Source organism: Acinonyx jubatus, chromosome E4 (genome assembly GCF_027475565.1).
Source record: "Acinonyx jubatus isolate Ajub_Pintada_27869175 chromosome E4, VMU_Ajub_asm_v1.0, whole genome shotgun sequence".
Lineage (NCBI taxonomy): Eukaryota > Metazoa > Chordata > Mammalia > Carnivora > Felidae > Acinonyx > Acinonyx jubatus.
The window spans coordinates 50,694,467-50,720,582 of record NC_069395.1 but is presented as its reverse complement, the minus strand read 5'-3'; the positions used below and the strand labels follow the sequence as shown (position 1 = coordinate 50,720,582).

General features: G+C 36.9%; 1 protein-coding gene across 3 annotated transcripts in view; it reads right to left on the bottom strand.

The window, feature by feature from the left end:
• Positions 1-4,687: 4,687 nt before the first annotated feature.
• The window catches only part of COP1 (COP1 E3 ubiquitin ligase), a 252,752-nt gene continuing 231,323 nt past the window's right edge, over positions 4,688-26,116 (bottom strand). For all 3 annotated transcript variants that reach the window (XM_027074264.2, XM_053209222.1, XM_027074265.2), the window contains 2 exons: positions 7,365-7,409; positions 4,688-5,030 (listed from right to left, as the gene is read on the bottom strand). In XM_027074264.2, coding sequence (XP_026930065.1) covers positions 5,013-5,030; positions 7,365-7,409 — 63 coding nt within the window. In that variant the 3' untranslated portion in view covers positions 4,688-5,012. The remainder of the gene's footprint in view (positions 5,031-7,364; positions 7,410-26,116) is intronic.

Here is a 26,116-nt window from a genome sequence, read left to right as displayed (position 1 = left end):
TTGGTAAACTTTTTATTTTGGAACAGTTTTTTTTTTTTTAGATTTACAGAAAAACTGCAAAGAAAACAAGAATTCTCATATATCCTACACTGATTTCCCCTATTATTAACATCTCACATTAGCGTGGGACATTTGTCACAATAATCAATCAATACTCATACATTAATACCATCTAAAGCCCATATTTTATTTCTTAGTTTTTAGGTAATGCCCTTTTCTGTTTCACGATCCCATTCAGTCTGTCACATCACATTTCATCATGTCTCCTCAGCTCCTCATAGCGGAGACAGTTTCTCACTTACCTTGTTTGAGGAGTACTGGTTATTTAGTGGGATGTCCCTCAACAGGATTTACCTAATATTTTTCTCATTTTGGCTGGGGTTGAGTTTGGGGAAGGAAAACCACAGAGTTAAAGTGCCATTTTCATTACAACTTATCAAGAGTACTATCAACAGGATATAACTTTTTAAAAATTCTGCTTATTTTTTTGAGAGAGCGCGCGAGTGGGGTAGGGGCAGAGAGAGAATCCCAAGCAAGCTCCATCCTGTCAGCACAGAGCCTGATTTGGGGCTTGAACTTACGAACCATGAGATCATGACCTGAGCTGAAACCGAGTCTGACGCTTAACTGACTGAGCCACCCAGGCACCCCAACATGATATAACTTTTGATGTTGATCCTGATCACCTGGCTAAGGTAGTCTGTCAGCCTTCTGCACTGTCAAATTCCTTTTTTTCTCTTTCCATACTGTACTCTTAACTATAGAGAACAAATGGTTGGTTACCAGAGGGGAGGGGGGATGGGTGAAATAGGTGAAGGGGACTGAAGAGTGCACTTGTCATGATGAGCACTGAGTAATGTGTAGAACTACTGAATCACTATACTGTACATCTGAGAAAAATATCACACTATATGCTAACTAGAAATTTAAATAAAAACTTTAAAAAGAGACCTACTCAGGGTGCCTGGGCGGTTCAGTTGGGCAGGGGAGCTCAGTCGGTTAAGCATCCGACTCTTGATTTTGGTCAGATCATGATCTCAGCGTCCTGAGATCAAGCCCCATGTTGGGCTCTGTGCTACTAGTGTGGAGAATTCTTGAGATTCTCTCTCTCCCTCTCTCTCTGCCCCTCCACCACTTGCTCTCAAAATAAATAAACATTAAAAAAAAAAAACACCTGTTTTCTCTGAAACCAAGTCAATCTGCACAGCTCATACTTTAGGATCCTATTCCCTTAAGGGTGGAGTATCTATGGAATTTGGAATTCTGCAAGGGAAATTTCTCACTTCTCTCCATTTGTTTATTCAATAATTTATTTATAGCGGTAAGTACTCATATTTATATTTTAGGTTATAATCTATAATCCTAGTTTATTTTATTGCTCAAATTGTCCTAGCTTTGGTCACTAGTTGGATCAGTTTCTTTGCATCCCCTGGTCTATAATGTTCCTTTGCTGCTTATAGCTGAACTTACTTGCTCTTCAGAATTCAGCTGACTTCCTCCAGGAAAAAAACTCCTGATACCCGCCCCTACTTCCAGCCCTTAGTCTCCCACCACTCAGGTTATATGTTGTTCCTACGTACACCTAAATTTACATCTAAAATTTACATCTGCTATGGTACTTCTACACTACTCTCTCTCCCACTGGACAATCAGCTTTTTGAGGGTAGGGATATTTTATTTTATATGCCTAGTATGTAGTACATAGTGCCTCACACAAAGCAGGATCTCAACAAATACTTCTAGAACAATCACTATGGTTTTCTCTTTAGTCCAAAAATATACGCGCGTCTCATATAAACCAGAAGCCACAGAGGAACTGGAAACTAACCACTCTGGAAAGAACTACAAGGTGTTACTGCTGTGTTTAATGTCAGTCATATAATACAATAGGCTCCAGATCTAAGTTAACAGTTTCTCATGTCTCATTTCTGAATAAGCAGACTTTTCCTATAAACATTTTGAGGAATTACATTAAGAGCAATGGCCAATGACCTTTATATTTAGAGCCAAGGCTAGGTACCTTCTAGTTCTGAGATTAGAGAAGTGGTGTTCCCAAAACAGCACACGGGCGTTTTAGCCGTGAGGTTCCCAAGAGCCACAACCTGTGGTTGATTGCATAACCACTAAAGAAATCTATTTGCTGAGTTGTATTCTTTGTTGCCACAAATTATTATGAGAAAGTGACTTTAAAAATTAATCAAGAATCTTCTGAGATACAGGAATTAAGACTGTGGTAAACGCCATCTAGCTGAAATAGATTGTTAGGTTGGATCATGCTACGACCCAGAGGAAGCCACCAGTAACTCTTGACTGATCAGATCACCTCCCTAACTGTACTCTAGCTCCCGTCTGTCCACTCACCATAAAGGAAATCATGTCATTCCACTTAACCGCCCCCGCCACCCCACCCCCCTCCTTTAACTGCTTCTACAACAAAATTCAAATTCCTAACCGTGCCCTAGAAGGCTCCACATACCTACTGGTTTCTTCTACAGCTCTGCAGACTCCTCCTAAGGCTCATCTCTTCCTTGCTTAATGGTCCAGCTGTGTTCATCTTGCTGAAGTCATGGCTCAGTACCAGAAATTTTTTGATGCCTAGTAGCTCAATTGTTTACAAGAATTTTACAACGTTCTTCAATCTTTAATGTTTCTTAAGTATGAGTTGTGTGCCTGAAAATAAAATGAACTATGTCTGAGAAACCCCTACAAATCCACTGAAATATAGATTGAAACATGAAGACCCATATTTCTCTTGAGTTAGAAGTTCTTTTGGTGTTAAAAAAAAAGCTTTTATTATGTTATTTTTCCAAGAAATAGTGCTATAGTTTGACGTTGACATTAAAGTTATTAGTCTAACTCAAATTTTAAAAAAGCACTGCCTTTTAAAAATAATAATTTATTTAAAAATTCAGTCCCTTGATAACTAATAAAGGTAACTTATTGCATCCTTCCAAACATATGGAAATTAACATGACCTTACAATGTTGACAGCTTGAAATAAAACATAAAAAGTCAGACCAAATTAAAAACCATAATCTTTTATTTAAATGCATTCAAAGGGGCATTAATTCTTTGCTTCCCAATCTGATTTTCTGGACATATCTTTAAGTGAAGAATCTACCTTTGAATATTCTTTCTACATCTTTGCAAAAGATCATTCATTAATCTTAGAAAGGTTGCCTAACATTGTTCTGATTGACAGGTGTTAATTTTTCAATGATAGTGACCTTTGCTCTCAAAATTGAGTCCAAAAGCTTATCAGGTGCTTAATTCCCCCAAATTAGTAAGATATAATTGTCTTGAAGTTCTGAAAACTGAAAATTTTCACCTAAGTTTGAGGCAAACTTATTTGGTGGTAGAAACTGTACTGAATAGACATAAGACTATTTTTAGTGTCAATTAATCTCATATAATGTGAACATTCATACATTTTGCTACAGAAATATTAATGTGTTTGATAATAGAGTATTGCTCCAGACTTTGTTGGATAGTGTCATGTAATATATAGTATAGGTAGACTATTGACTTTTCTAAAATTCAAAAAGTTCTAACTTCCACAATGCATTTGACTGGAAGGATTCAAAATAATGAAATGTGGACCCAACAATTTTGAGTACAAAGATACAGTGAGATACTCTGATTACCCTTATCATTCATATATTTATTCATATGAAGCTTCTCCAAGTGTCTATTTTTATAAACTTTGTGTGGGGTATGAATTCTGTTTATATCTTTTTCTAAAAATTGTTCACACTTTTAACGTAGCTCAAACAGAAAACTTCACATTACTTTTGCTTGACCTGCTATTCAAACTACTAACTTCTTCCTTTTTACAAATTGAAAACAGCATGAAATTAACTAGATGGTCTCAGATATTCTATGGTTTGGAAATTTGGGTAACAGGGCTTCAAATTCTTTCCCTGCTAGGTCTGTGGCTGCTTTCCTGCTACAATGGCAGAGCTGTGCGATTATGACGGAGACGACGTGATCTGCAAAGCCTAAAATATTTCCTACCTGGCCCCCTTTACAGTAAGTTTGTTGACCCCCTGCTCAAAGTCACTGCTCAGTCAAGGATGGTACTAACACCTAAGACTATGACTATCTGATAGCTATGATTTTACAATTAAGTTGGTTTTTCTGCATTTAGGGCTGACGGTATGTATAGGTAACATTTCAAAGGCAAAGACAGAAGTAGCTGCCATAGACGGACACCCCCATTCTGTTTTTTTTTTTTTTTTAATTAATTTATTTACTTAAGTAATCTCTGCACCCAGTGTGGAACTCAAACTCAAGACCCCAAGATCAAGAGTCACATGCTCTACTGACTGAGCCTGCCAGCTGCCCCATTCCCTTTCTATCTGAATGTAGTCTCAACCGGTCAAAATTTAGATTCTTGGCCAGATCTAGAGAGACTGAAGTATGGTACTTGCTGATGATATAAATCCGGTCAGAGAACAAGGAAAGGAATTCATAAGGTAAAGTTATTAATCTTCCCACCTACTACACACATTAAATTCACTGGAAAGAATCCATATAACTTTCCATTTATGTTGATATGCAGAATTCCTGAAAGGCTGAGAAATATGGACCTTACAAATTATTCACTGGTACATTATTCTATACTTCATGTGTGTTACTTGAAAAGATGATCTCTTCCCGTCTTTGACAAAGACTTTCCCAGCTCAACTGTGGCTCAATAAACTTTTATTATTTTTTGTTATTTATTTTTATTCAAAAGAATTTGTTTCCCTATCACAAAAATTAGATAACCACACCACCAACAGCAGCAAAGTCCATAGAGTTACATTGATGGTGGAGAGTTCACTGGGTATTCCCAATGTCCCAAATGGCATGAAGGAGAAAAAAATAGGAAAAGAAAAAATATTCAAAACAAATCCAAAACCCATGATGACTTTGGGGAGAGACATCACATGGCAGTTTCTGTCTTCTTTCATTGTCAGCTGCAGATGTATTTCAGCAGGATCAAATACAATTTAACTTGAGTAAACCCTTCATACCAACTCCAGCACCTAATTGGAGGAAAAAAGGATCAGTTTGATAAAATAATTTTAAAATACGTTAACAGTATAAAGAATCTTTACTGTATTATAAATGGAGAATCAAATCAAGACAACTTTTCCCAACTGCTAAAAATGCTAAGGAATGTGAAGGGATGAGACATTGATCCTTTCTTCCTTTCAGTTCAACAGGAACTCTTTCAGATTAGCCACATCTGCAGTCAACTAGGGAGCCTTCCAAGTGAACTACATAAAACATACAGATAAATGAACTTGCTCCTGCACAGCATGGATGTAATGTTTTTGAAATTTATGTTGGTATCTTTCCACATTCTTAAGAAACTTTTAAATACCACTTCTAAGGATTTTCATCTATTTCCCTCTTCTACTGACTCACAGCTTATAGTGATCAAGGTATACAGAACCTAAAATCTTGCCTTTTCCCATTGCTTCATTCATTTTCTAGTCAATCAGTGATGTCAAGATATTGTGTTAGTTATTCAAGTCCTATCTTATCATACAAGAAAGCTGTGACACTGCTAAAACTGAAAATAACAAGCAGCAGCAGCAATGATCAATTTTAAAAACAGTTGAAGAAATGTCTAAGAAGGGGCAATTATAAGCCACGGTCAAAAAGATTACGTTAGATGGAGAATGCAGTTCTAGGTGGCAAAGAATTAAAGGAATAACTCTCCCTTCCTGCTGTGTGAAGGCTTGAATTACACCTGTTTCCATGATGCTTTTTGTCTTTATATTTGGCAAGCAGACTATTTAACAAGAGGTTAATGCTCTTGAACAAAATCTGAGATTTGTCACCGAGATTCCCTAAGTACATGTGTAGCTTTGAGCTTTCTGCAGATACGTTAGCAATCGCAATTGCCTCAAAGGCCAAACTGGCTGAAGACTAAGGTGCAGCTTTTTCAATCCATGCCTTGCCGTGAGAGTAACATAAGGAGCAACTGAGAGACTACGGAGAACCACTTAAAACAGAGATTCCAAGACCTTTTACCATCTTGTTTGAGATTCCAGAACGTAACACTGGTCAGTTCAAAACCCTGGCTTTCATTTAAGTTGTCCATGGCTCTCTGGTGAGGCTTTCCAAATAGAGAAACTAGCTGTTTAAGGAGTGCACCACGCAAATTAGACTGCGCAGCTAACAGTGCAGTTCTGAGTCTGCTCAGTTCACCTCCACAGGACAATGTGTGAGGCTTGGATTGGCTCTCTTGGTGGCCAGGTCATTCTGCACTCAGGAGGAGAGGGAGGAAGCCACGGCAGAATGAAGGCTAAGTGGCAGAAGAAACCTATACCTGTTATTTTTAAAAGATCACTTCCTGAGATTTCTAGATCAGCAGAGAATATGTAGAAAGCACTGGCAGCCATAGAATTAGTGCTAATCAAACCCATGTACGAAAACCCTCTTCCAAACTGGTGTTTTGTTTAACAAGTTCACTGTTTAGCTCAGGATTGCCCGCATGCCAAGTATCAAATAGTATAATCAGAGAACATTGCTTCCTTGAGCTCCTAACTACAAAGAAAAGCATGTGGAAAGCTATGTATACCTTTGTGACTGAGACTGTGTGCCAAGAGACATTTAAATTTCCAAATTACACTAATGAAATGATCACATGATCACTTTTCAGTGGAACACTGAAATACCTTTTCTTCCCTTCGCAACTGAGGACAACCCTACTTGTCAGGAAAGAAAAGGAAGACAAACATGAGGAAGAGAAGACTAAAATGTGACCAGATTTTTAAACCTGGTGAAAGTCTCAGCGTCCCTTGCTGTATCTTGGACTTATAGCTGTACCTGCATATAGAAACAACGGTGCATGGCCCACAGTGAATATTTAATAGTGTTCATCTGTTTTTCACTGTGACCAGCTATCAATCCATTCAGCATTCATATAACCTCTAACAAGTCTTTTTTTCTTTTTTTTAATATATATATTTTTAACGTTTATTCACTTTTTGAGAGACAGAGACAGAGTGCGAGCAGGGCAGAGGCAGAGAAAGGGAGACACAGAATCCAAAGCAGGCTCCAGGCTCTGAGCTGTCAGCACAGAGCCTGACGCAGGGCTCGAACTCACGAACCGTGAAACCATGACCCGAGCCAAAGTCGGCCGCTTAACTGACTGAACCATCCAGGCGCCCCTAACAAGTCTTTTCCATAGTTGCAAGCTACCTATTCCTTTGCCTTTCAACCAAAGCCATTTCAAACAAAGCCAGACCCATGACTTGGAATGATCTCTAAGGCTTAGTACAACTCCATATTTCTGTGTTACAGCTATAGTCTGTTAGTCTAAGAATGGATCTGAGTTTGAAATAAAGATGTATAAGGTAGCTTACCTTAATTGTACCCTGACTGTTAGCAGCAATCAGCACATTGGACTCCTAGAAAAGAAGAAGAACTTTTAGAGTACAGAGAAGGATTTCCTGGAGGGCAGTACAAGAGAGTAATTTCCTCTTCATCTTTCTTTCTTCACTTCCCCCTAAGACACCAATAGAATCTGAAGTGAATAACCAACTTTAACATGTTTTAACTATGAATTTTAAACACAAAATCCCATCTTTTAAGGATTAAGTTTGAATAAAAAATAAAATTGGAAGCAGAGTAGGAAACTTTCAAATGTAAAGAAAACAAAGAGAAAAATAGATTGCACTGGAAGAGAGGCCAAGAGAAACAAAGACTGAAATACAACAAAAAATGATAATAATTTGAGAAAAACAAAGTGCATAATCCTTTCCATGGAAAACTCTCCTTTCACATAGAATACCAGTAATTGATGTAAATGCTGGTCAACATCTCTGGCAGAAATTTCTATGGAGGGTTATTTCATATCAGGAAAACAGCAAAAAAAGGTGAATATTCATCTGTCAGAAGAAAGGCCATCTTCCCTTTTAATTCTTCAATCATTCAGTAGATGCTTTTTTTAATTTTTTTTTTAAGTTTTATTTATTTTGAGAGAGAGAGAACAAGTGGGGGAGGGGCAGGAGAGAGAAGGAGCTAGAATCCCAAGCAGGCTCTGAGCCATCAGCACAGAGCCCAATGTGGGGCTTGAACTCACGAACTGTGAAGGCATGACCTGAGCCGAAACCAAGAGTCAGATGCTTAACCAACTGAGCCACCCAGGTGCCCCAGTACATGCATTTTTAATAACTTTGGTGATTACTTTAGTAGAATTTATGTGGTAATGTATTTTTTTATATTGTAAGTCTTAGGAGAGAAAAAACATTTCTCTGAAGGTAGGAAGAGTAGGAAAAGGAATGGACAAGACTGAGTTTACTAGAGAGAATCTCATTAAGTAAGAAGAGTTGGGACATGCCTCCTACTGGAAACAGAGAGTTTAGTAGGGCTCTAGAACTTGGAAGTGTATAGAAGTCTTTTTGCTTTTCAGAGTAGGCTGCTAAAAGGAGGTAAACAGACTCAAAACTGACACAGAGGCCACATGGCTAATGGAAAGACCAAGTCCAAATAGTATCTATGAGAAACAAATAAAGTGGTCAAACCTCAATGAAAGACAGGCTCTGCCAGATATCCTACAGGCTTCATGACAAAGTGACAAAGAGAAGAAAGAAATTGATTTGTATGATGGGAACGTTACTTTAGCCAATAGGAGTTAAACTTTAGTTTCTTTGACAGATGAAATCTGTGCTCTATAAACTTACACATTTCTATTTTTTAACTTTTGCTTTGATTCCAGGTAAAGCTACTCTTGAAAAATGCTCGTCTTGTTGCTTCTGGTGTAAGAGAAAATAAATTCTTCCACTATGCCCAAAATTTTGGGGATCAGAATATTTCTTGGATGGAACAGCCATCAACAGTCATAGCTGTATGAAGAAGTGATAAAGACATGTTTTCTCTGGGGTTTAGCATGGGAAATGCTGATGATAGGGTTCAGGGCACACAACCCCAAAATATGGCACCTTGTCATATCTGAATATTTTAAGCTGAAAGAGTTTGAGAAAACAGCAGAAGCAGGAAAGTCTCTTTGGTCTCCCAATCACTTCACCCCTCTTTGCTGAAACAAGTCATAAAACCCTCATGCGAGAGGCCCTCCCTGTACCCAGAGTAAAGAAGCATCCTTATCTCCAAAGACAAAGGGAGACCCAAAGGGAATATGAACAAACAGGACTTGCCAAGTTTCTCCCAATTTTCAACAATTACCTCATACTCCTTAACCTATCCACATCTCTCACCACTACCTACTCTTTACCACACCTAGCATAAAATACCCAGGTCTGTTTCTTTGGGTTTTCATTTCCTTATGAAGCCTTCCACATCATGTAAAACTTCTATTAGATTAATTTGTATGGTTTTCTCCTGTTAATCTCTCTTGTCTAGTTTTTAGACCTAGCCAGGGGCCCTATCTAAGTGGGTTAAACTTTTTCCTCCCCTATACTGATATTTTCCTAGCTGAGGTTTTCCCCTTAAATCAGCACATATATTTTTAAAAATAGTTTAACACAAGTAATATAGTATTCACTATTAAGTTAGTTTCAGTATTTACTTTGGGGAATTATGGGTTACTTCCGGGACTCAATGAGTATAGAATTAATACTTCCATATGGGGGTAGGGTGACAGGGCAGAAGAAACATTTGGGATTTGGGATTTATTTACTCTTTTAGTGACTGGAATTAAGAAAGTGGTTGGAATGAGTTTGGGGTGTCCTTAGTTAATATAAGAACCCTCTCTGTGCTGGTCAAGAGGCAGAATTTCTATGCCTACCTCAGAAAACAAAAGAAGCACTGTGTGGGATCGTGCAGGTTTCTTTCTAGCAAGAATTTTAAACAAGCTATGTGATATCACAACTGCCACCAATGGACCCAGAAATGCTTGTTCTGTGAACACCTTCCAGAAATGAAGCTACAAATAGCACTGATCAATCTAATCTCTGCTTGAGGAAAAGACTCCAGTCTCTAAGAAAGCAACTGTCATTGATGTTGCAGTCACCAAGAACTGCTCCCTCTGCTATGGGAACACAGAATGTCAGGATGGTGGAAAATTTATAGCCCAAAGCTCTCCTCTCTTTCTGCCATTTTGGTTCTAGTCACCTCTGATATATATATATATATATATGTATACATTTATGTATTTATATATTTATATGTATGTATGTATGTATGTAGGCTACATACCCAGTGTGGAGCCCAATGTTGGGCTTGAAGTCACAACCCTGAGATCAAGACCAGAGCTGAGATCAAGTCAGACACACAACCAACTGAGCCACTCAGGTGCCCCTAGTCACCTCTAACACAAAGGATGAAGGCAGAGAAACCTGGGGAGATAAGGACTCACTCTGGGGGAAGGGCGGGGGTTGGGGAGAGATGTACTTCTACCAGTTATAGACATTATAAATTATATAATTCAAACTTCTAATTTTTGGTGGAAGAAAAGCTTGGAAAAGCATGGTATGTTATCATATGGTTTGAAAAACTGAGCATAACATAAGTAAGAGAATATAATCTAGTCAGATCATCACATAAGAGGAGTTTGAAGTCTATACACTTACTACACTAAACCGAAGAAAGAAGTTATCTAATAACTATCCGAAATGAATAAACAATGTTGATTGTAACCTCAGGACTATCATGGCATTAATAGATGTTGCCATATTAAATGCTACCTGAGGGTTAACTCTAACATCTTTTCCTGTGGAAACAGATAAACATCTCATTTACAAATAAGCCAACATAGGTGCCCAGTTGGAACTGCCTTTGGGACTAACATATAGGTGAAAGGGTGTCCTAAGACCTCCTAGAAGCACTGAAAACTATTCAAATTAACAAACAACGAAAGAAAAATAACAGCTTTACATCTCAGTATGCCCCTCCCTCCGAAGACCAGGAACTTTTAAAGGGATTTAGGATTAAACTTTCAGACAGCCAGATATTTATTATTAGCTTAAGATAAAGTAACTTTTGCATGCAACAGAAAAAGAAAACCAGGTATTTTACTTCAGCATAGAGGTATCAAAGCGGTAAGTACAAGATTATTACTGTAGTTTTGAGCGATTCTTGTGTGCATTTTGAGTAACTGGTAATTCTTAGCTATAGCTGAAGTCTGCTAGAGCCCTAATCTTTGTAAGTTCTGGCTCAATGGGTTGCTTTTACTTGCTAAATAAAATTAAAATGCCAGCCAGTGGGGCACCTAGGTGGCTCAGTTGCAAGTCCATTGAGCATTGGACTCTTAATTTGGCTCAGGTCATGATCCCAGGGTTATGGGATCCACACTGAGCACGGAGCCTGCTTAAGATTCAATCTTTCAGGGTGCCTGGGTGGCTCAGTCGGTTAAGTGTCTGACTCTAGGTTTTGGCTCAGGTCATGATCTCACGGTGTGTGAGTTCGGGCCCATATCAGGCTCTTCACCAACAGTGGGAAGCCTGCTTGGGGATTCTCTCTCTCTCTCTCTCTCTCTCTGTCCCCCCACCCCCCTCCCCCCTTGCTCTCTTTGTCTCTCTCTCTCTCTCTTATCTGTTCCTGCCTCTCTCCCCGCCTCACACATTCTCTTTCCTAAAAATAAATAAAAATAATAAAAATAATAATTGGGATTTTATTTTAAAGAATAAAATAAAATGCCAGCCAGTAATTGTCATTATTTTTTCCCTCTTTCTTAAAAACTGGCAGTTTTGCTGCAAAATTCTCTTTAAGGTTAAGCTAATAATATACCTATCTTCTTAACTGTACAGTGATTAAAAAAGACAATGGGAAAATTAGCAGTAAGTCTTTTATGAAAACAGAAGACACATACACAAACATACACCAACTTGCTTAAAGTCAGTGTAAACTTATTTATCCCGAAACAAAACCAGCATCCACTGGAACAGTTTTGTCTTTACCAGCTTGCCTAGAAAAGTGCCATTATAGCTAATATGAGCAGGACGAGAAATAAGTTATTCACTTAGTTTGCTATTGAAGGATTTATTCTTAGAGATGGACATAACTGATTTTAAATGAGAAATCATTTTACTATAGAAATGAATGTTAAAAAAAAAAACAACAATTTCCATTTCTGGCAGTGACAGAGTAAATGGAATGGATTTGCCGTCTTCCTGTAAGGAACCAGAAAGCTGAACAAAATCTGTAAGACAGCACTGGATAACAGGCAGTACAGGACTATCATCCTTTATGAGAAGGGAAACCAATGAGGAGAGTGCTAGAATTGCCCTGGCTTTCTGCTTGGAGGCAAGTTCTGAGCTACATGGCAAGAGGAATCCATGTAAGAGCCCAGAGGAATCTAAGCAGACCACAGTAGATTTATTAAATTGAGGAAACAGATAAAGTTCGGAGTATTTGTATGGCAGCTGGAATTTGTAGGGCAAACTACCACAGAGGAGAAAGTACATAAAAGCAGAGCTCCAGGAATCTGCATAGGGGTCCCCTTGACTGTAAGTTGTTATAACAAACCACATATGAATAGGGTAAAACTACACAAGGCCAGGAAAACAACAACGAACAGGGAAAGCACAACTACTGAGAATCTAGAACACTATCAAATGCCAGACTTCACGCAGAGTCAAGAGATGATTGAGTTTTGAGGAGCCAGAGTGAAGAGACCTCACTGAACATTTAGGGCGCTCAGTAAAGTCCCCAAATGGGTCATTCCTTGTTAGTAGGGCTAGATTAGCCTTAAAGTAAATGCTTCTCTAGACCAGGGACAGACAATCTGTAGCTTACAGGCCAAACCAGCCCATGGGCTATATTTTGTTTTTCAGTTTTAATGGAACACAGTCATGATAATTTGATTTTATATTATCTCTGGCTGTTCCTGCACTATAGTAGCAGAGTTGAGGAACTGCAACCAAGACCATATGGTCTGTAAAGCCTAAAATATTTGCAATGCGGTTCTTTAAGAAAATGTTTGCTGATTGGCACTTTAGAGTCACCTTAATAAAATTTAAAAACAAGTGTCCAAAAATCATTTCTATCTCCAAAAACAACCTTCCACTGAAACATACATTCATATTATTTTTTAAATATATAATTGATTTAAAAATTTTTTTATTTTAAAGTAATCTCTATACCCAGTGTAGGGCTCGAACTCACAACTCCATGATCAAGAGTTGCACATTCTATTGACTGAACCAGCCAGACACGCCCAAGTTTTAATACTCTGAAAAAAATTCAACAAAATCCAGCATTCATAATGTTGAGCACTGAAAAGACCAAAAGCATGACCTATAACCAGGGGAGGGGAATCAATGAATAGAAACAGACCCAGAAATGATAAAGACAATGGAAGCAGCAAATGAGGATTTATAAAGCAGATATAACCATACTCAAGTATTTAAAGAAACAGTGAACTTAAGAGAAATGGAAGACATAATTATAAAACCCAAATGGAATTCTCCACCTGAAAAGCACAGTATCTCAAATAAAAAATTCACTGGATAGACATAACAATGGATGAAACAGTGGAGAATAAAACACCAAGAAGTTTGACACAGGGAAAAAGAAAATCCAAATTGAAGAATAAGGGGAAAAGACTGGGAAGGTTAAAAAAAAAAAAAGAGCATTTGTGCGACCAACAGGACAATATGCAATCTGATATATGTGTAACAGTAATTGTAATTCTGAATAGAGTAGGGGCAGAAAAAAGTATATAAAGATAGAAGGCTAAAAATTTTCCAAAACTGAAAATTTTATATAAAATACCCACAAATACCACCACATCAAGGCAAATCATAAATTGCTAAAAATGTGTAAGAAAATCTTCAAAACTGCCAGAGGAAAAAAAGACATTACATACTGAAGAATAAGACCACCAATTTGTCATCAGAAGCAATGCAAGCCAGTAAGACAGCATCTTTAAGGTAATGAGGAAGAAAACTGTCAACCTAGAAAGATTATGCAGAAGTAAAAGATTATTTTCAAAGAACTAAAGCTGAGATAGCAGCAGATCTGCACTGTAAGAAATCGTTAAAGTTCTTATACCACATGAAAATTCAGATCTAAACTGAAAGATGAAGAGTGCTGTAAATGACCAATATATGGGTAATGATCAAAGATATTTGCTCTCTTGTTGTTTAAGTTTCTTAACAGATAACTGCCTGTTTAAAGCAAAAATAATAACAATGCATTACGGTTATTATAAACAGAAGTAACATATGACAGCAAAAGTACACAGGATAAAATAGGAAAACAGAAGTATACTGTTCATAATGCATAAAGTGGTATAATCTGAAGAAAGACTGTGGCAAGTTAAATATGAATATTATAAACCTTAGAGAAACCATTAGAAAAGTACAGAATTAGTATAGCTAATAAACTAGTAAAGGGAACAAAATGAATTACAAAAAGAACAGAAATGAGGGACATGGGGATAGAACACACAGAATAAATAGAAAACAAATAGCAAGATGGTAGACAAATATCCAACCATAGTGATAAGTAAATGTAAATGGTCTAAATACTGTACTGCTATGAAAAGGCAGAGACTGTTAAGACTTGATAAAAGAACCAGACCAGTTCTGTGCTGTCCATAAAACACACATTCAAAAAAACCAACCAAACAAACAAAAAAAACATGGGCGCCTGGGTGGCTCAGTTGATTAAGCATCTGACTTTGGCTCAGGTCGTGACCTCATGGATCGTGGGTTCAAGCCCCGCGTCAGGCTCTGTGCGGACAGCTCAGAGCCTAGAGCCTGCTTTGGATTCGGATCCTGTGTCTCCTTCTCTCTCTGCTTCTCTCTCTCTCAAAAATAAATAAATATTAAACAAAAAAATTTTTTAAAGATACAAAGTAAAAGGAGAAAAAAATATCTCACGCAAATATTAACGTAAGAATGCCAGAATGGCTCTACTAATATCAGAAAAAGTAGACGTCAGGACAAAGAATATGACCAGGGATAAAAGGGGACATTTTATATTTAAATAAGAGTCAATCAATTTTTAAAAACTTAAATGCATATATATCTAAAATTGAGCTTCAAAATACACAAAGCAAAACTGACAGAATTGAATGGAACAGATAAGTCCACACTTGGGTTTGGAGACTTCAATACTCTTCTGTTAATAATTCAAAGAATAAGCAGACAGAAAATCAAAGACAAAAAAGATTTGAATTATACTACCAAAAACAAATTGAGCAAATTAATATTTACATAAATCTTACTTAAACGGCAAAAACTATACATTATTTTCTTTCTTCAATATTTATTTTAAGAGAGAGAGCAAGAGCGCATGCAAGTGGGGAAGGGGAAAGAAAGAATCCTAAACAGGCTCCGCACTGTCAGCCAAGAGCCTGACACGGGGCTCAATCCCACAAACCGTGAGATCATGACACTTGAGCCGAAATTAAGAGTCAGATGCTTAACTGACCGAGCCACCGAGGAGCCTCTATATGTTCTTTTCAAGTGCATGTGAACTATTCACCAAGACAGACAATATGCCAGACCATTAAACACAGCTCAATAAACTTAAAAGACTGAAATTATGCAACTGTGTTCTCTGACTGAACAAAAGTATAAAACAATAGAAAGAAGACATCTAAAACAATCTCTAAATATTTGGAAATTTAAAAACACACCCTTAAATAACCCAGGGCTCAAATAAGAACTCATAAGGAAATAAGAACACAACATATCAAAATTTGTATAACGTAGCCACAACAGCACTTAGATAGAAAACTTTATCTCTAAATGCTTGTAAGAATAAAGCAGAAAGGTTTAACATCAATGATATAATAACATGCAGCTTAAGAAGCTAGAAAAAAAAGCAAATTATATAAACATAAACATGATGATAATAAAAAGCAGAATCAATAAGATAAAAATAGTTAAAATTATTAAAAACAAAAGCTAGTGCATGAAATAAAATTGATAACCTCCTACAAAAAAGATAAAGAATATGTAAGTTAACAATATCAGAAATGAATGAGGGGATATCACTAGCTTCCTACAGTTATTAAAAGGATAGAGAATAAACACAAACAACTTTATGCCAAGAAAACTCACAGGCACTATAATGTATAAATTCTATGAAATCTGCAAATTCTCAAATATGACAGAAGAAAGAAGAAGTCAGAATACAGAGGAAAAAGGAACCCTTCCAAACTTAGTTTGTAAGTCAAAGTCAGAGAAAAAAATCATTCCAATTGCCTTCATAAATAGATACAAAAACCCTTAACAAAATACCAGTAAACAGGGGTGCCTGGGTAGCTCACTTGGTTGAGCATCCCACTCTTGATTTCAGCTCAGGTCATGATCTCACGGTTTGTGGGATCGAGCACCGCATCAGGCTCTGTGCTGACAGTGCTGAGCCTTGTTGGGCTTCTCTCTCTTCCTCTCTCTCTGCCCCTACCCAGGTCACTCTCACTCTCTCTCTCAAAATAAATAAACATTCTTTAAAAAAAAAAAAAGGGCATTACATTAAAAAAAATACCAGTAAACAGAATTTTGCCATATACAAAAAGAATAATGCATCATATCCAAGTGGGATTTATTCAGATATTCTGATTGGCTTAATATATAAAAATAAAATCAATGAATGTAATCCACCATTTTAAATAGTACAGAAAAATCACGTAGTCATAACTGACAGAAAATGCATTGGACAGAATTTAATACCTATTCGTAATAAAAACTCTCAGCAAACAAAGAACAAAAAGGAATTCCCTTAAGGTGATAAGGAATTCCTATGAAGAACTTTTTAGCTAACATCATATTTAATGGTGAAATGCTGAACTCTTTCTCTTTCAGGCTGGAGGCAAAGGGAGCCATGCTTGCTTTCATCACTCCTATTCAACACTGTATTAGAGGTCCTACACCATGTAATAGTCAGGAAGAAGAAAGAAAAAGCACACAAATGAGAAATGAAGAAGTTATCTTTATTTGTAAATGACATGATTATGCAGAAAATATTAACAAATCTTCCAAAAAGCTGCTAAAACTAATAAACCAATCTAGCAGGGTTGTCAGATATGATGTCATTATATAAACACCAATATACAGTATTTCTATAAATTAGCAATGAATAATTAGTAAATGGATTTTTTAAAAATACCATTTGTAATGACATCAAATACATGAACCACTTAAAGGCTAAAATACGCATAAGACCTACACACTGAAAATTATAAAACAGTGTTGAAAAATATCAAAGAACACCTAAATAGATGGACAGAAATACTATGTTCATGGACTTTCATAAAATAAGAATGGTTTTATGTGTAAACCTTGGTATTCACTATGATAAACTTTTAACTAGAAGAAAGATACCTATTAAACAAAATCAGAATATAGCCTTTTTCATATTTTTCCTCAACTCTTAAGCATTATGTAAAACTGATTTCTCCTCTCAGAATGAGACTAAATAATTTTGTAGGAAAAAAGTGGAAATAAAAAATTTTATGTTAACAAATTTGAATATTTAAACCAAGTAGAAAAATTCTTATAAAAAAAGCTGACCAAAATTGAGCAAGAAGAAATAGAAAACATGTATCATCCTACAGGCATAAAAAAAGAAAAAGTCAAGTGTCAAAATATTTTTTGACCTCAGGCTTACATGATTTTATCTGAAGTTCAGCCAAATATTCCAGAACAGAGTTCTTGCAATATCACACATATTTGTCCACAGAAAAGATGACTCCTTGACTTGTTTCATGAAACTTAATATAATTAGGAAATCAAAATATGACAAGAACAGGGGCGTCTCAGTGGCTCAGTTGGTTAAGTGTCCACCTCCTGGTTTGGGCTCGGGTCATGATCTCACGGTTTGTGAGTTAGAGCCCCACATCAGGCTCTGTGTTGACAGCTTGCCACCTGCTTGGGATTCTTTCCCTCTCCCTCTCTCTCTCTGCCCCTCCCCAACTTGTGCACGTACACACTCTCTCTCAAAACAAATAAAATAAAATGTGACAAGAACAATGCAAGACAGGAAGATTATAGGCCTATGTTATTTGTGAAAATAGATGAACAAGTCCCAAATGAAATAGCAGGTCAATTTTAACACGAATATATACCAATATAGGCTTATTCCAATGAGGTAAGACTGAATTAAAATTAGAAAAAAAAATTAAATTATCTATCACGACAATATTTAAACAATTATTACATCATCCTCAATAGGTACAAAAGAAAGCAATAATATACTCCAATTTCATTTATGATAAGAATTGTCCACAAGCTGAAAGGTGAAAGAAACTTTCTACAAAAATTTACAGCAGAGATTATACATAATTGTGACATACTCAAAAGCTTTCCCTTTAGTGAGTAACAAGACGAAGATGCCAGTTATCATCACTTCCATTCAACATTATACTAGAGATCCTGGCAAAATAATAAAGCAAAATGAATACAAATTAGGTATAAAATTGGGAAAGTAGAGATTAAACTTTCATTACTTGTGGATCATATTATTAAGTACATACAATATCTCAAGAATGTAGGAAATGGATAATTAAAATTATTGAGAGAGTTTAGCAAGCTGCTGGATTAAAAAATGGGGACAATAACATACCATTCCTCAGGGGTCACTGTGACACCTTTCTTTCTAATACTTATTGGTTTACTTGAACTGGCAATATACATATGTGATAAAAATTCAAACAGTACAAGAGAATAAGGGATAAGTATCTCATTCCCCTGTTCTGAGTCTCTGAAGCAACTACCATGATCAGAAGTGAAATCTTTCCAGATAAACTAGCATCATCACCGTGAACTTCAACTGTATGGTAGATCAAGCACACCTTCGGGGCTTTCTCAAGATGTAAAAGAATCATAAGTTTTCTATCTGGCGATTCTACTCTCTCTTTATCTTGTCTGAGTTTCAGGTAACAAACAACCCTACTTCCAACTTGGGATTTCATTCTTGTTAAAGTGACAAGCCATATTTTATATTCAATTCCAAGCCTCTTGATCACCTAAGAGAAGTGCTAGGTTTGCCTTACAGAAAAAGCAAGTCCACAGAGCTCACTTCTATATTCTGCACATATTATTAATTGGTCTTCGGGATGAAATGGACTGAAGTAAGACAATCCGTATACTTAAAATCAAATTAACTTAAACATGTGGGTAAAAATATGCTATACAGATAGACAGCCAGAGTGGCAAAGTGGAAAAAATGGGAAGGGGAGGGGAGGGGAGGGGAGGGGAGGGGAGGGGAGGGGAGGGGAGGGAAGGGAACTAATAGAGTTGTCATCAAATGAGATACATATAGAAGTATCCGGCACACAGTATGCATCTTGTAAGTGGGTGTTTTTAAGGAAAAGTTGCTTCTAGTTCTGGGTAAGAGTTTAAGAAAAAGAAGGTAGCCAAAACTGCCAAAAAACCATGAGGAGATGAAAGGATTGTTTAAGTAATAATGGGTTATTGGATTTGGCATTAGATGACTTGGTGACCTCAAAAGCAACTCTACCTGAAGTTCAACTCTGTGGCATTTAAGGGCCTTTGCACAACTTCCTGAAGCTAACTCAGTCTTTAGAACTTGGCTTTGACAGAAGCTTCTGGAAAAAGCTTTCTCTAATCTCTGAGGTGATAAGGTAACTCTCTCCAAAATGCTTCCACAGAAAGAATAAACCGCCATTATCACAGCACTATCATGCCATGATAGTGGCTTCAGTATAAAGTTTATTAATTTCATGCCATTTTATTCATCTATCATTAGGGTAGATATTACATGCCAGGTATTCTACTATGTACTGGGTTCTGAAGATGAGGAAGACGTGATGTCTGATATTGAGATTACAGACTGGGAGGGTAAATGGAGGTTTAAATAGAAAATTACTATATTATTATAAGAAATACAGAGTTCAGAGGGGCAACTAAGGAAGCAAGAAGGAAGTGATCCTCTACCAGGGAGACATTTAGCAAGGCTTCAAACATAAGACCATAAACGGAACATGAAAAAGTTGAAATTTCTCAAAAGAAAAGATAGAGGATATTTTAGGCAAAGGGCCATGGTCATGCAAACGTAATGAGTCTGGGGGGAAAATGGTGTTTGGGAGTGATGAGAATTGTGAGTCAGCTTGTGTATTAGTTGATTAGATGAGAACAACAGGTTGAGGTAAACACACAAATGAACTCTCTCATAACTAGAGTTAGGATGTTATTTATGGATAACAAGGAGTCAATGGCAAGGAAAAGACAGAATTAATTTTTCTAATAGTGTTCTATTCCTTCAGTGATGTCTCATCCCCCTCTCACACTCCCCAGGCACCTAGAGTCCTTGTCTTTAATCCTATCCCTTAAAAAAATTCTTCAATCCACATCTATTAAGTTAAGCAAGTGAAATTCTTACAAAAAGAAAAAAGAAGTTGTATGCTGGTAAGTGGAAGACAATAACTGTATCCTCAAACACAGCTCAAAAGCTGTGTTTTTTTAAGCTTTTTTTTTTTTTAAGTAGGCTCCACACTCAACATAGGGCTTGAACCCACAACCCCGAGGATCAAGTCATATTCTCTACTGACCAAGCCAGCCAGATGCCACCAAAAGTTGTTTTCTTGAAATGAATATATGGAAACATTCATTCATTCATTCATTCATTCATTCATTCATTCATTCCAGAGGGAGAGAGAGCACACACTTGTGAGAGCGAGCAAGCACAAGTGGAGAGAGGGGAAGGGGCGGGGGGGGGGGTCTTAAACAGGCTCCACACTCAGCAGAGAGCCCGACAAGGGGCTCAATTTCATAACCTTGAGATCATGACCTGAGCCAAAATCAAGAGTTGGCCGCTTAACCGACTAAGCCACCCAGGCGCCCCATACTCACTTTTAAATAAACATGTTTGTAATATGTGAGGCCAACTTTTAAATATTTTTAAAAGGAAATTGAATACAGAAAAAAATATTATTTAATAGCCTACCTAACTACACGTACAATCTCTTCTCAGTATAATGCCCTCTATACATTGCCATGAAATTATTCCCATGTGATAACATCATCTCCCTAGACGGCGGGCTTTAGGAGCTTACTAATGCTTACATAAGAAAGCCTACACTTTGGGGCCCCTGGGTGGCTTAGTCAGTTAAGCATCCGACTCTTGAACTTGGGGTCATGAGTTCAAGCCCCACCTTGTGCTCCAAGCTGGGCATGAAGGAAGGAAGGAAAGGCGTGGGGGAAGGAAGGAGAGAAGACTGCACTTCTTTTTTCAGCATGGCATTCAAGACTATGTAATCTGGAACCTCTCTCATCCTCCAACAGAGTTCCTACCCCACTTTCTTTACTTAGGTTACTCGATTACAAGTTTCTGAGACATCTATTGCAGTTTCTTTCATCTATACTTTTGTTCACACTGTTCTCCAGCCTGAAGGCCATACAGAAAAAGAGCCAGGTAGACCTGGATTCAAATTCTAACTCTACTATTCCTTTTTTTGTTGTGTTACCTTGGGTAAATCAGTTAACTTCTCTGACCCTTAATTTCACTTGTAAATAGAGGTCAAAAGTATATACCGTAGGGGCGCCGGGGTGGCTCAGTCAGTTGAGTATCTGACTTAGGCTCAGGTCATGACCTCACGGTTTGTGAGCTCGAGCTCTGCATAGGGCTCTGTGCTGGAGCCTGCTATGGATTCTGTGTCTCCCTCTCTCTCTCTCTGCCCTCCCCCACTCATGCTCGCTCTCTCTCTCTCAAAAATAAACATTTAAAAAAAAAGGTATATACCTGAAAAGACTTATGGTGAAGATTTTGAATTGAGAGAACACTTAGCATATAATGCCTGGTTGGTACTAAATAGATGATGGCTTCTGGTCTTCTGTCCAGGTCTTTACCTGTCCTTCACCTGTGTCTTAAGCCTTCAGAAACCCTGTATGTCTTTATGAAGTCCAGCACAAGAGCCGATATCTTCATAAAGTCTTCTATAATTCTCCCTATTAGAAGTAATGTCTCCTCCTCTAGGGTCAATACTTTCAGGAGTAATTCTGTTAGAAGGATTTCTTTCATTCAGGCTTATCCCACAGACGTTTATAAATATTTATATCAGGTTGCAAACCATCTAAATATATTTTATATACTTAGGAATATATTTTATATATTGCAAAATTAATATCTAATGAATTAAAAACAGGTGCAAGTTGTTCAGTTATATGGATTAGTGCAGGAAGTGTTGAAGATAATGAAGTAACATTTATTATTTCTTGACTGGTCATTAACCTTGAGTTTCTCACCTATCTCAATAACTTTTCATATATTTTCTAATTTTGTTCCACAATATGATGTGGAAGATATTATTATTCTGATTTCATAGAAGAGAAAACAGAGGTACAGAAAGGTTGGTAACCTGCCCAAAGCCTCGGAGCTAGTATTTAGTGGCAACAGGAAGCAAATCTGACAATCGGACTCTAGTAGTCTTAATCAGAACACTACCCTAAGACAGAAGTTCTAAATGGCACATGATCCCCCCTTCCCCTGAGATGTTTTAAAAGCACAACCTTGCCAAATAAAAATCTCAAAAAATTCAGAAACCATTTTCTCCTCCAAAGCAACTTTATGGTCTGTGTTGTAAAACTCAGGAAGGCAAGTTCTTTGGAGATTTTATTGAGGGGAAAAACAAAGCTAAGACATATGATCTTTAAGACTGAGTCTTCCTGTCAAGTGACAGAACGTTATTAGTGAGAGGGCAGATGTAAAGTACACTGAAATACTATTCACATTTGTCTTCTAAAAGCCAAGAGCTGCAGCTGAGATAGTAAAAATTAATGTAAGTGGTCTGTCTTCAACAGTTTGTACTACAAGCACTGAATTTTCTTCTTAAAGTGTCCACTGAGTTAAACCTGTACATCCATTTAAATTCTCTAGGCAAACACTCAAAACGATGAAACTGGTAAATCACTATGTACAACACAAAGTATCTGCAAATACAACTCCCTAGAGGACACAGAACAGTGAGAAAGGTGGCTGAATTTCATATTCTTCCTTAAATAAATATTAATAAAGTATATAAAAATGTGAGGTAACTAGACTTCAACCAAGAACAACTCACAATCTACATCTATCTGTTAATTCCTTAATATTCTTTCAATAGAGTTTTTTTGTCTTATCTGGCCTTCTCTTTTTTATGAACAGCTACCTCCTTTTCTCACTGCCAGAAAAGGGTGTTAATTTGGAGTTCTGACCATGGTGTCACTGCAAATAAAAGACCATACATACTCTCGGCTCTTTTTATACCAAGATTGGGGGCCTTTGCCACATTTTTTTCTCTTTGGGGTGGGATGGAAGGGTGGGGATATTTATATTTAAAATACTTCTGGAAAACTACAATGGCTTTTCTCTTCGCATATGAATTCATGGACTTGGTATACGGTCAAATCTGACTTTGCCTCAGGATCCTGCAGCCACAGAACGCTTTCAATTGCATTTGCCCCTTCAGCTTTCCTGTTCATGTATGATCTCTAGTTGCTTTAGGAACATCCTTTTCCTCTCCTCTGACATGAGATGCAAATATAATATGCAGAGATTTTTAACAGTTTTCTTTTATCAATGCTCTGTTAAGTCATACTGTTCAATCATCCGGTTTCCTCGACCCCTTTTTATTTTCTTCAAAACCATCCCTAAACCTTTATAAACTTTTCAACAGCACCCTCTGATTTATATACAAACAAGAGAAACTACTCAAAGTGCTGACATGTAGTTGCTTCCTCTTACTGAGACACAGTGGCTTTCCTAACATGCAGAAATCATTCTTTTATTAGGACAATAGAGTAGATCTCTTTTATCAAGTTTATATCATTTCTGGATCTCAGAATTATATGTATTACACTTTTGTCTGGATGTGATTCATAAGAAGAGTCCTCCAACTTGACTGGAGTGTGTTCACTGACCTTAATCTAGCCATAAATCTAGGCTGCATACGGGAGCACGTGAGAGCCCACAAAAAGATACCCAAACACTGGTTCCAAAATGATCTTCAAAGATTTTTAAATGAATGCCATTTGTAAGCCCAGCAGTTGTTGTTGTTGTTGTTGTTGTTGTTATTGTTTTGTCCCTAACTTTCTTTCAGCATGTGGTTTTTCTGAACTGACTTCATGAATATATATATATATATATATATATATATATATATATATATATATATATGTCTAAGAAAGAATGAGCACAAAACCACAATCTATCAATAAGAGATCCTACTCTTTAAACTGAAATGTTAGTTAGCTTTCCCTGCCTTCTAGAGAGGATCCTAAGGCTGAATTATTTGTTTGAATTGAATTTATAAGACAGACAATAAATGAATTTTTTGATCTTAGAATCTAAGATTCTCATTTTACTACTATCTCATTTTACTATCTTGGAGAAGTAGTAAAAAACAAAAAACCAAACTTCTATCATTATCACATAACCCACTGTTGACCACTATAGGCCAGTTAATGTGCTAAGGACTTAGTATGAATTATTTCACTCAGCCTCCACAATGCAGTCTTCATGAGGAAATTACCATTTACATCCTCAATTTAAAACAAGGGAACATGATCTTAAAGACACTTGGTAACTTGTCCAAAGCCACAAACACAGGTATGGAATAGCAAAGCCATGAATCAATACATGAAGACTGATAACAATATATCAATTGTGGGTCTGTAGCATACTGATTTAATAAGCTTATAGCATGCCTGGCCCCAACCCAAATTTACAAAATCAGAATGGAAGGAGAAAGGCATCTTAGGTGAACATTTGAAATCTATGGCAAAACCTCGACTCTATTATATATGGATGTTACATTTCAAATCTCACATACTTAAGAGTCCTTAAAGCCTTTCTCTGTGTAGAATTTGGTCCTTTATATAATCTCCCTAGAAGTATGACTTCAAGTGCTGTCATTGGAGAAAAGGGCTTGGCCACAGATCTAAGGTGGAAGAGAGTATTCTATAGTACTCTACTCCTCCCTGCCAATCCCAATTCAAGATCTGGGAGACTGTGGAGTTTCTTCGTCACAAGGAAACACTTTCAAGATCATCCAGTTAAATCCAAATCCTTTTTTTCTTCCCTACCAATTTCCTCACTTTAAGATGATACTGGGTCCCTATCTAGCATAAACTTTATAAAGACTATCATCAATAGAATGATATAGTCATAATCCATGATTAATAAAATGAGTCATTATTTTAATAAAATATATTATATTCATCATACTTCATTTTTTATTCATTTAAATACCTGTTCTTTATAACTAACTTATATAATAAGAGGAAATGAATTACTCAGCTAATCAAAAGAACTTGTGGGGACCCCTGGGTAGCTCTGTTGGTTAAGCGTCCATCCAACTCTTGATATCAGCTCAGGATGTGATCTTGCAGTCATGGGATGATCCCCATGTCAGGCTTCACACTGTGCGTGGAGCCTCCTTAGGATTCTCTTTGTCTCCCCTCTCCCCTGCTCATGCTCATGCTCTCTCAAAATAAATAAACATTTAAAAATTTTTTTTTAATTTTAAAAGGACTTCTAAATTTGGTGGCTTATCATATTTTCAATTTCAAAATTCTTAAGCTTCATAATTAAGATTTTCCTGAATAATGGAAACATCCATATTGAAGATTTTTTATAATCATTCTAAGACAAAGTGGACCAGATTTTTTTTTATGGCAAACTAATGATGCTCTAGGTGCTAGATATTTCCTATACCTAGATTTATGAAAGGACAGTACTAATCAGAAGACATCAATGCATATGAAATTCAAATTTTATCTAAAAGTAAAAGAGCCTAATGCGATAATGACTATAAATAAAATACCAGCCCACTGAATTTTACCACTGGATCTGTTCTCTACATGAAAATTCACATTCATTAAAAAGGATTTGGTATCAACTGCTCCACTGGGAAAATGACCATATACACATATACAGATTAATCTATAATTTCTTTGTAGGATTTCTTCTAAGATGTTTTACCATTTTGAAAGGCTAACAATACATCAATGACTTAGACTTCAAAGTAGTCAAAAATCATGTCTAAGTGTCAATTCGGAAATGCATAGGCAGAAACACATACACACAGAGGAAGGAACTGGAAGGAGATCCACCTCTGCCAAGAATCTACCTCCACCGGAATCACCAGATTATCATCTCGCCTCTCTACCTCAAACTTCCTGTTTCCTGTTAAGACCTTTTTAAATTTGGTATCCACAGGAACCTGTGTTCACATTTAGAGCATACATAACACATACTGTTCTCAGGG